The sequence below is a fragment of the Monopterus albus genome, unplaced genomic scaffold, assembly GCF_001952655.1.
Source record: "Monopterus albus unplaced genomic scaffold, M_albus_1.0 scaffold439.1, whole genome shotgun sequence".
NCBI lineage: Eukaryota > Metazoa > Chordata > Actinopteri > Synbranchiformes > Synbranchidae > Monopterus > Monopterus albus.
Genome location: NW_018128319.1, coordinates 157,652 through 168,277, shown reverse-complemented (window position 1 = coordinate 168,277; position 10,626 = coordinate 157,652). Strand labels below are relative to the sequence as shown.

Genomic DNA, 10,626 nt, shown 5'->3' with positions numbered 1-10,626 from the left:
TTCACTTCAGAAGTTGAAGATTAGGATTTAGGGTTGAATTTAATCCTAACCGTAACACAACTTCTGTAAAAATCTGGCCACTTCTGGCTGAGGTTGACGGTGTGTAAATGTTGATTGCAATCCACCATCTTGTCTGCAGCCAGAGACCTCTTTTTATTTTGCACCATCCATTCCTTCAGTGCCTTGTGTAGCAGTGTTCACGTTGCCTTGCCTGGGAGGATACAGCTTGTTCCTCGCCTGAGCAGCCAGGGAACGGTTTTCACTCAGTAACCAACCAGTTGCCATGGTCCCAGCTCCCAAGCTGGCTAACAGCGCAGCTGTGCTGCGCCTGGAAATCAGACGTGTGAAAGAGCTCGCCATCTTTGTGCTGCTGGGTAAGTCTGTCTGAGCTGGAGAGAAAATCGGAGAAAAGACAGTTTCTTCATGGCGCTTAAAGTCTGAGGCTCAGTAACACACAACTAAAACAAAAATAATGGAGCCCGGCATTAGTGTTTCTTTTCTCTTTGTATTAATGCAGCAGGTCTGGTACGTAGCCAGTGTCAGTGCCCCCCCACACACACATTCCAGATTAATATTATCTAAATGTCAGATTTAATATTTCAATTTAAGACCCAAATTTGGTTTAATAATTAAAGTGTTGCTGCTGGAAGGTCATGTTCTCACTCGTCCCCCAGACAGTGGGTAGCGTCCATGACACTGTCTTAATATAGAGGGAAGCTGGGAGCACAGCATTACTCTACATTATACTCTACAAGCAGAAGTCCCTCATTCAAAAGTTTACTTAAAGGATCAAAAACAGTCAGGTGCAGAATGACACATTTCACATTACTAGTAGATTATCGATCAAATACAGGTAGTGCAGTATAAAGTACGATATTTGCATCTGAAATGTAGTGAAGTATGAAGTAGCAGAAAATAGAAAGTCAAATTTATACAGTAAACAGTACAGTATCTGAGTGAACGTAGCTCCTGCACTCACCTGACCTGATAACTGAGGAGTACATATATTCACACAGTAATGACAGGATTCTTATTATTTATAGATCAGTGGAGAGCAGCTGTGCTGCCAAGACTCGTCTCTGGCTCACAACGCAGTGACATTCTGAACTGGTCACAAGACCAGACCCTCTGAGGCCAAGCCAGAGCGAAAGAGGGCAGCAGAACTAATGATATACAGTCAGGAACAAGAGAGGGAGGTCAGGAAAAAGGTAAAAGTACAGAGAAGAAATCAAATCCCTGGCTCAATGGTCCAACAGCCCCCCACTGCTGTCCGACACTGTGGATCGCATAGATTACACAGAAACCACTACACACCTGGGATCAGCCTCCCCTCCCCGACCACTGTGACCTTTTAACTCTGAGGGAGTACGTGCTGGACATAAGAGCAGCTTCGTCCTCTCCGTAGGACACGGGAGAGGTCAAAGCTGTTTGGAGACGTATGCCTGCAAAGCTTTTAGCTCCATGAATCAAGTTACAAAGGTACTGGTAAACCTGGCACTGGGAAACTAGAGAAGCATCTGAAAAGATGGTCGTTCTTCAGAACAAATGACTTTATATAAATCCTGAGATGTTATATGTTAGTGCTGGAAGCGAGCAGGGCCTTTGTGCAGGAGAATAAGAAAAGGTACGGTACCTGTAGTTAGCTGCTGTGCCTCCTGGCTGAAGGTCTGCTACTACAGAGCCTTACCCAGGGGGCCCTTCCCCTTCATGTGGAATTCAAACCCAGAGGCCAATCGGGAGTTCAGGAACAGACTGTTAAAAACCAATAGAAGGCCACTAACATGAGCCACAGCAGCACAGCCCACTCACACTGAGCCCAGATTAACTGAGGGTCTGCTGTCACTGTTTGACCTTGATGTGTTCAGCTGCAGCCACACATGTGATCTCCTGCTCCACCCTCTCCCTGTGGTGACCCTGGCAGCTCCACCACCTCCAGAAGCACAGGAACACATCAGGGAAGATGTTTGCACCAGTTTGTCGTCTTTCCTGCATCTGCGTTTCTCTGTTTGGATGTGTTTTTGCAGTGTCTCTGTATTACCAGAGCACTTCTGTACTTGGTTGTGTCTCCTGTATTTACATTTGGCTGGTTAGAGACGCGGCCTCACTCCACAGTCAGTCTTCTGACCGTGATGGTCGACTGTCACACAAGTGGCTGCTGCACCAATCTGCTGACTCAATAACTATATGCATGTTATATTACTGACACTGCAGTTATAACTGTACTTTACAAATGACTTTTATTGCAAACTATTGTTACAAAAGTCTTGAAATGTATTTTTTACATTCAAACATCTTTAAAAAAAAACAGATTTGCTTTGATTCATTATCAAAACATGTCACATTCTTTTCTGGATCCTAGCTTCTTAGTTTTCCACAAAAACAGGAGCAACTCTAAAAAAATACAAAACTACTGTCAAAGCTGATAATAACCAACATAAGTTTATATACCAAGACTGAAAAATCACTAAACTGAAATCCCAACTCGAATATTCATCAACTATCACCTAAAATAAAGATCTATATTGTATAAACAGGTAGTCATTAACCAAAACACCTGCCTATTTCCCCTTTGTCCTTTCATTCTGACAGGTTTATTGTGCTTCTCGTTTTCTACATGTGCCTGTCGACACACACCTTATTCTTCGTTTGTAGATTAACAGGTCCACATGTTGCTGCTGTTGTCCAGCCTCGTTATAACTGTCCCTAAAGCTACTATAACAATTTGTAACTACATTATAATTCACTCTTTTGGTTTGCTTTTATTTTCAAGCCTGGAGTGTGTAAATATCTGTATGTTACACAGAGAAATGAATGGAAAACATCCAACAGTGAGACTGTACACAGCAGTGTGAGAAAGCAGGGGTTGTCTACATTAATGAGTTAAAGCGTAAAAGGCTCCTGACATCAGCAACAGGCCAAAACTAACAAAGCTTAAAAAAACCCTCAGGTAACGGTCACCTACAGGGGTCTTCTCAGTCTGAAGGACAGATGTAAAGAATGTCACTAGACTAAACTTATGGCATCAATACAAATCAACAGTGCTAGTTACTGTTTTACTAATACAGTCAACAAGGTTTCAAATTGATTATGATAAACTGATCACGTTGACAAGGGCGTGCACCTTTAAACCTTTAAAAAAGAGCCGACATGAAGATGAAATGTTTAAACCTGAGAAGACGCCATTTGTAGCAAATGATTTTGGTTGTCGAGACAAATCTTGGATTTCAGATCTGAAATGTGTGGAAACTAGACTTTTTCTGTAACATGCACCACAACAAATGTTTTGGAGGAGGTCAAATGTGGATGCGAAGCCTGAGCCAACATCCTGAGGGCATCAACATGGTAACAGTGTTAACAGACAAACTAACTGAGCTGTCACTAGCCCGTTACTGGTGTTTAGTGCGTGTTTAGTGCGTGTTTAGTGCGCGTGTCTGTAGGCCGAACCTCATGGAGGCTGGTGGGTGTTTCCACTGGTGCTGCATGGTGCATCCTCCTATCACCAGCAAACCCGGGGCCTTGTACAAACCCTCCACGTAGCAGAGGCCCTGACAGTGTGCATGTGCAGGACTAGTGAGGCAGGCTGTTGTGTATTTACAGTGTGGCAGCAGCAGCGTTTTACTTTCTAGTGCCATGGTGAGAAGCCAAGACGTCCCTACAGTCATAACTGTCTGATTTTATGGCAGAGCTGCGTATTATACAGGTCACTCCGTTTACTACATATACACATCAGATTCAACAAGGCACATTTTCTCCTGAGTGTCAACTGGCCTAACAACCTCTGCTTCACTAAAAAAGAATCAAGTTGTATTGATTCCCAGTTTCTCTGTGTTTATACTGTTAGCTGGAGAACAGTTATATCCTGCCTTTGTCTAATTGTTTGTGTATTACAGCTATAATTAGCCAGGTGCTACTCTGGGTTCCATCTTGAGTGAGAGCTCATACAGGGTGTCTTCATCCATCACCAGTGTCTTATCCAGGAGGAACCGAGTCACCTGGAGGATGGACAGGAGACGAGGAGTCTGTGTGAGTAATAAGGTTCATCAACAGTAAAGACAGTGGATTTAAAGGCATTTCATTGTGCACACCTTGGGCTGGTGCTCTATCCTGTACGGCGCTTGCTGAAACTGACGAATCTCCCGGATGATGTGAGAAATCTGAGGAGGCAGAGGCAGAGATAGTGGACTAACGAAGCTGAATGACAGGACACCTCACATTAAGGCCGTTTCCACCAACTCTAACAGACTTTTAGTCTTCGACAGTCAGTGCAAGTATCAGACAGGTTTTAAGACGTCTGAGAACAACTGGCAGCACCTGGACCAGAGGACTAGACTGTTGTATCATACACACTGATCATTGATCTGCTGTCAACACCAACTGAGCCAGACTTAAACAGACCCTGTTTAATTAGTCATCCCACCCAAATAATATCCATATACCAGCCCAGCAGCCCTAGTGCACAGTACACCTTAAGCCCTGCTCTTCTTGGTGGCCGTTTCTGCACCTGTCAAGATTTGCATTCTTGCCCACGAGTAGATAAAGTGATAACCATTAAAATTCCCAGTCATTTTTAAAGTGTGACACAGAGCTCAGACAGAGGGAGACAAGATCAGCGCCTCATCTCTAGCATCTCTGCAGGCAGATTTTATCACCTATAGGCAAACTGACTACACAAACTCCACTTACTCAGGCGAAAATTACAAGAGACGTTCAGGACAGAAGCGATCTGGAGTTAAACTGGTTCCAGCTAAGGCACAAGACTCTAAACACAGAGTAGCCTATGCTTCTCACAGCAGTCCTGTGCACATGTGCAGAAACGGCAGGCCTGCCTAGTTACGTCTGGGAAACTAGAACTGCACGGCCACTGTTTAGCAAACAGTGAATTAGGACTCATTTAAAAAGAACAGGAGCAGGAGAGGAAGATAATCTTTACCATCCTCATCTTGGAGAAGTTGACCAGGCCCTCCTCGGTGAAGTTGGGCGTTCCCTCCTCAATGAAAGCCAGGTCAGTGAGGTACATGCCCAGGTACGGGACACACGGAGGGTTACAGCTACACACACAGTGCAAACATTAGGCAGCTATTAAAGAACTGGGTTTACTCATTCATCGCTCTATGGCTGTATTTACTTTTTCAGCGTCTCTCTGAGGTTCTTGAACCTCCCTTCTGAGGACACCGTCTGCTGCAGCCGGTCTAGGAGCGCCTTCGTCTAGAAAACAGAGACGTCACACAGCTTTGTGGAGGGAGAGAGAAGCTTTTAAACCAGCTGTTTGGAGAACAGATGCCAACCTGTTTGCACACTCTGGCCCAGGTCTTCTTCAGCCTGTAGATGGCGCTGCGGTTAAGAGCCGAGGTGATCTCCAGCACTCCGTTGTAGTTGTTGAGGCAGCGGCAGATGTCGGCCACTGCTAGCCACTTTTCTATGGAGCTGGCCCTGGAGCCCACATCAGGGTAGGTCATGATCTGAGACACCACCAGGTTACTCATCTGTAGCACGAGGTCGACAGGGAGGAGATAAAAAGGAAACGTATGCTTCACTGATTTCTCAGTTTATTAGGTACACCTAGTTAAAACCTCATTTGGGGACGATAGTTTGTGTTTCTAATAACTAGTACACCTACACTGGTACAAACTACAGGAGCCACTGTGCCTTTGTGGACATGCAGTTATTGGAGAGATGTATTAGATGTTGTACTGTGTGTCAGGGAATCTGATATTACAATATTGAGAGATGTATTAGATGTTGTACTGTGTCAGGGAATCTGATATTACAGTATCGGTATTTAGCATGATATCAATACAGATCAGAGATCCAGACACGCCATCACACCGAGTCTGTATGTTCTACGAAGCTGGTCTAATAAAGGAAGAGCAGGCTCAGCCACAAACTCTCTGACAGCTAATTCACGTCCTCGTGACCCTGCAGATTGCAGTGCACGCTCTGGCACGGGTTCACGCTCAGTGTGAAAATGTTTGGTCTTACGTCATTGAAGTGCCGGCTGGTCTTCATGATGTACGGAGTCCTTTCTGTCTTGTCGACCTTCATCCAGCCCTGACCCAGGAACTCCCTGCAGCACACAGAACACCGAGTCTGTCAGACTAGGGTCACTCGGATTTTTAAGTGCCTGGGAATATCACTCTTTTCCTGGGATTTCCCAGGATTCTTTGCTGCAAATGACATTTGATTCTGAACACATTTTCAGTAGACACACTGTTGAGGTGAAGCTGCTGTTTAGCATGAAAATAACTGGAGGAAAGTTGATTCCATTACACTCAGTGGTCAGTTTATTAGGAACACTCGTCTCAAGCTGAGTCAGTCTGATCCAAAAGTCCAGCAGTAAATCCTCCTGCTGACGGTGTTTGGGTGGTGCTCGGACCGTGTGCTCACTGTGGAGGCTGCAGTTTGCGCTGCCATCCAAATGAATTGTGTTACACTAAAGGTGTTTCTGTTTGTTGCCTGGCCTTTCTGATATAAATGGACAAAATAACAGAAACACCTGCTGCAGCAGCAAACTGTAGCTACAATACAGTTAATGTGTCTTTACCACTGGGACTTACCAATGGTTTTTTTAATTACTAATGTGTTTATCTTATGTTACTGGTGGATTTTTTTGTATTAGTTTTAATGGAATGATCTTATCTTGAATGTTTTCATCGTGGTTCAACTATTCTGTAACTTTGTTTAGAAGACTACTGTTTAAATACAGTTTGCTATTATTGTTAATCTAAGAATACCAACTGAATACAGTATTTACTTTCCCTATAATTAGTACGACATTACGATGTTGTTTCTAGGAAACTGTCCAGGAAAGTATTTGGAAATGTACCAAATTTTACCTACACTTAGAAGCTGCTTATCACATCCCTAACAGTTTGCAGTTTGGAACGACCTTTGGCTGTGGAGGTGTGAGCGGGCGCTGTAGCGGGCGCTGTAGCGGGCGCTGTACTCACTCGTAGGGGATACTCCTGAACACAATGTGGTCCAGCAGTGTGATCTGCTCTGCCAGCTCCATGGCTGAGAGAAACTCGAAATATTCTGTTCTAGGACTCTCCACCTGTAAAACACAAACATGTACTGGATCCACTTTATTTTAATGTGTACAGCAAAAGCTACTTTATAGAAACTACGGTGCCACAAGCACTAAGTAAAGAGTGGGAGTCCACTTCTAGCTGGTGATGACAGTTCAGCACAAGTACAGTGGGTGTTTTCAGTAAGGGAGAGTCTTCCTCATAACAACGACATTATTCTTACCACGATGAAGTGCAGTAGGGGACAGCTTTTCTGTTCCATAACCAGGAGATACGTTACTTCAACCAGTGCTTAAAAACGTTCTCAGGACAAACTTTGAGTAAAATCCATAATGAAATCTCTTGTTTAATACTGTGTGACAGCAACACTGACCATTTGTAGTATGTCCTCCATCTTCAGCTGAGCACCATCTTGTTCCTCTTGAGAAAGGGCACTGACGAGGGAACACACTGTTACACGTGTCCACGGCGCGAGTAAGTCAGTAAACTTTGTTTCTGTAGCAGGTTGTAAAGCCAGAGGTAACAGGAGCCACAGGCACACAGAAAACACAGCAACTGTTTCCAACAGAGGAGTAAATCAGTGCTGTGTGTGTGTGTGTGTGTCCACGTAGACAAACGTACCTTAATATGTTGGTTGTTGCTTTCCTCTCTTGCGGCAGCAGGTCTGGATCTCGCAGCACATCTTCCAACAGACTGATCACCCCTGTCTTCAGCTCACTGTTTATGTCAAAGTCCTGAGGGACAAACACATTTACTGCCAAGATGGAGGAATTATACACTTGTAGAAAGAGATTCAAACTAATTCAGGTGTAAAGATATTGTGCTTGATACACATTTTAAAATATATAATTAACATGATAAATATGCAAAAGTCCCCAAACTTTGTCCCTGTGATGTTGGCAGCTGCACAGACTGTGGTGCACATGAGGAGGACGCCCTCTAGTGGATGTTTTTACCGGATGGTTGATTCTCACTTTTGTCTATGTACAGTAAATGAATCATGTACGACAAAAACAGCAGTACACCTCTCGTGTACTGTACTCACACTGTAATTTACAGGCAGTAATTTAAAGTGGAACCAAATTAAAATCTTATTAATGTCAAAGACCAGAAATGTATATGTATCAATAACAGTAGGACCGTTTTTCACCAGCGTTTGATCTTTTTCAAGAAAAACTCAGTTTCCCTGCTAACAGCTGTTTACATTAGCAGTTGTTTGCCCCGTGACACTCGTAGCTGATGTTGCTCATACAGACCTGGAACCCTGTTTACCCATAGGACCACTCACTTTCCAGGCTACAGCAGCCAGGTGTAAAAATAGCATCTTATATAATCTTACATGCAGAGTCCTTCTAGTGTCCCTGGGGAGGAGGCTGACCTTTCTGCATGTTGCCTGAGTGGGAGACAAGCCACGCAGGACAAAGAGCACCTCCATCAGGGGAGGAGACACATGGGGGGTGATGGCAACAGAAACCGACACGACAACAGACTCGCTCAGGTGTTCTGACTCCTGTAAAGTGTCAGGACTCATTCAGTGGTTGATGGAGAAAAGCCTGTTTATCGTGGGTACACAGATAGGTGGGATTATACAGTAAAAAGTTTATCTGCGTAGTACTCAGACGGGTTGATACTGAGGTGGAGAGCCTGAGTTCATCTGGGGACAGCCGAGGCTCCGTCGCCTCTGGCTACCAACCTCGGTCTCAACAGCCAGATCCTCGCCACAGCGCCACACACGGCCCCTCAGCTCATAGGGGGTGACGAATTCAGAAACAACTGACGAAGAAGCTACTCAGCCTTGATTGTTTTTAGTTAAAGTTTAAAAGTAATTCTTACGTGAACAAGTAGTTACCGCAGAGAGGCCAAGACCTGATCGCATTTTTTTTTAATTAATTAAAATCCTCACTTCTGCATTTTGAACCAGCTGCAGACGGGAAAGACAACTTTAACTGGAGCTACAGTTAAAAACCTGAAGGGGTACCAGTGTGGACGACTTTCTCCAGGTCAGAGGATTAAAAAAAGAGTAGTGATATTTCCTCAGTGAAGAAACAGGACTGAACACTTTCCTTAACTTGAGCATCAAGGCTAAAAGCAGAGGCTTAACATTCTGGCTCTCAACTAACTGGAGAAAGATTCTGGACATCCCACGTCTACTGAGGTGTCGCCTGCTGCCACAGGCACATCCAGGCTGTGGACTCACCTGGGAGTGCTTGGAAACCCAGTGTCTCAGCACATTGAGGACTCTGTTGGTTGCAGCTCTGCGGATGATGAATTCTTTGTCACAGGCTTTCTCAGAATTACTGAAGCCTAGGAGGAGAAAAATAATTTAGAACAGACCAGGAAACAGCTTTCAGACCCCTCACCTGACATCACCTGCTTCTGTGCTTAAGCCTGTAATGGTCCAAAACATAATTACTGCTCACAACAAAAACTCAGATACTGAACCAAAGTTACACAGGAACAAACACGAGAGATTAAACAAGTAACAACAGAAAGTCTGAGGCCTTGTACTTGATTGCACTAAGCTCTCTGCATGTTTACAAGAAGAAACAGGATCAGAGAAGTTGGAGCTTTCAAGCAGCGTCTAGGTCGACACACACCTGAAGTAGCAAGACCAGACCCTGTGGGACGGCGGGTTTTAAAGGTTAACGCTTTACCGCTGATGATTCAGTGCCATTTCATTGTGATGCTGGAATTATAGAACAGCAGAAGTTACAGCACAACAACATTTGTCTTCCTGTGCCGTGCATCTTGCCGTGCTCACCCTGGGAGCTGCCATGTCCAGCTGCCGCAGTGGCAATAGCCAATGCTGAAGCCAGTGACATGGTGCAACGAGAGTTCTCTCCTGGTGTGACTGCAAAGCGCAGCAGACATCGAAAACAGCCCCGAAGACCCCAGGCAGAGCAGCACATGCCTGATCTACAGTATATGCATGGTAAAGATGTGTGTTTGTACTCGCTGTACCTCCTATCTGTCTGTAGCGGAGGTGCCTCGGTGTCAAAGGGGAGCGGCAGGGAGACGTGTCACTCGGCTCGCTGCTGGCTGGAGAGTCAGGGATGGATTTGTCCAGCGACACCGACTCCAGGACAGCTGTGAGAGAAGATACGTTAGTTAGGCAAATACATCCCATCTAAAATGTTTTAATACACCGTGACAAGTCAGTAACACACACACTGTGCACTTGGGTCAAAATCTAACAACAGTAGAACCTGTAGATGTGAGCGCCTGCTACACAGTGTGTCTGTGGACCTGTGTGTCCACAGCTGCTGGGTTCTGAGTGCTACTGGAGGACTCTCGCTTTCCCTCATTCTACACGTCATTGTCCTTTTACGTAGTCCAGCTGGCTGCCATGACAGTGGCTCTCTGTCTCTCCTCTCCAGTTTGTCTGACCTACCGCTCTGCTGCCGTTTTCACAGTGGGCAGACTGTCATCTGGAGGCAGATGGTGAAGAGCACAGTTACTCCTGACCCATTTACAGTGAGGAACAGAAGTATTTGAACACCCTGCGATTTTGCAAGTTCTCCCACTTAGAAATCATGGAGGGGTCTGAAATTCACATTGTAGGTGCATTCCCACTCTGAGAGACAGAATTAAAAAAAAAATT

The 10,626-nt window shown here is 44.9% G+C and overlaps 2 protein-coding genes across 6 annotated transcripts in view; both read right to left on the bottom strand.

Moving 5' to 3' along the window:
- The window catches only part of ckmt2a (creatine kinase, mitochondrial 2a (sarcomeric)), a 7,431-nt gene extending 5,730 nt beyond the window's left edge, over window positions 1-1,701 (bottom strand). Inside the window, 2 exon segments of the mRNA XM_020587121.1 lie at window positions 212-389; window positions 1,634-1,701. Coding sequence (XP_020442777.1) covers window positions 212-360 — 149 coding nt within the window. The 5' untranslated portion in view covers window positions 361-389; window positions 1,634-1,701.
- Window positions 1,702-3,413: 1,712 nt separating this feature from the next.
- Window positions 3,414-10,626, bottom strand: part of LOC109952173 (ras-specific guanine nucleotide-releasing factor 2-like) — a 29,009-nt gene continuing 21,796 nt past the window's right edge. For all 5 annotated transcript variants that reach the window (XM_020587095.1, XM_020587096.1, XM_020587094.1 and 2 more), the window contains 11 exons: window positions 9,987-10,112; window positions 9,223-9,329; window positions 7,647-7,759; window positions 7,399-7,459; window positions 6,948-7,051; window positions 5,980-6,064; window positions 5,286-5,483; window positions 5,126-5,205; window positions 4,931-5,048; window positions 4,086-4,154; window positions 3,414-3,992 (listed from right to left, as the gene is read on the bottom strand). In XM_020587095.1, coding sequence (XP_020442751.1) covers window positions 3,897-3,992; window positions 4,086-4,154; window positions 4,931-5,048; window positions 5,126-5,205; window positions 5,286-5,483; window positions 5,980-6,064; window positions 6,948-7,051; window positions 7,399-7,459; window positions 7,647-7,759; window positions 9,223-9,329; window positions 9,987-10,112 — 1,157 coding nt within the window. In that variant the 3' untranslated portion in view covers window positions 3,414-3,896. The remainder of the gene's footprint in view (window positions 3,993-4,085; window positions 4,155-4,930; window positions 5,049-5,125; window positions 5,206-5,285; window positions 5,484-5,979; window positions 6,065-6,947; window positions 7,052-7,398; window positions 7,460-7,646; window positions 7,760-9,222; window positions 9,330-9,986; window positions 10,113-10,626) is intronic.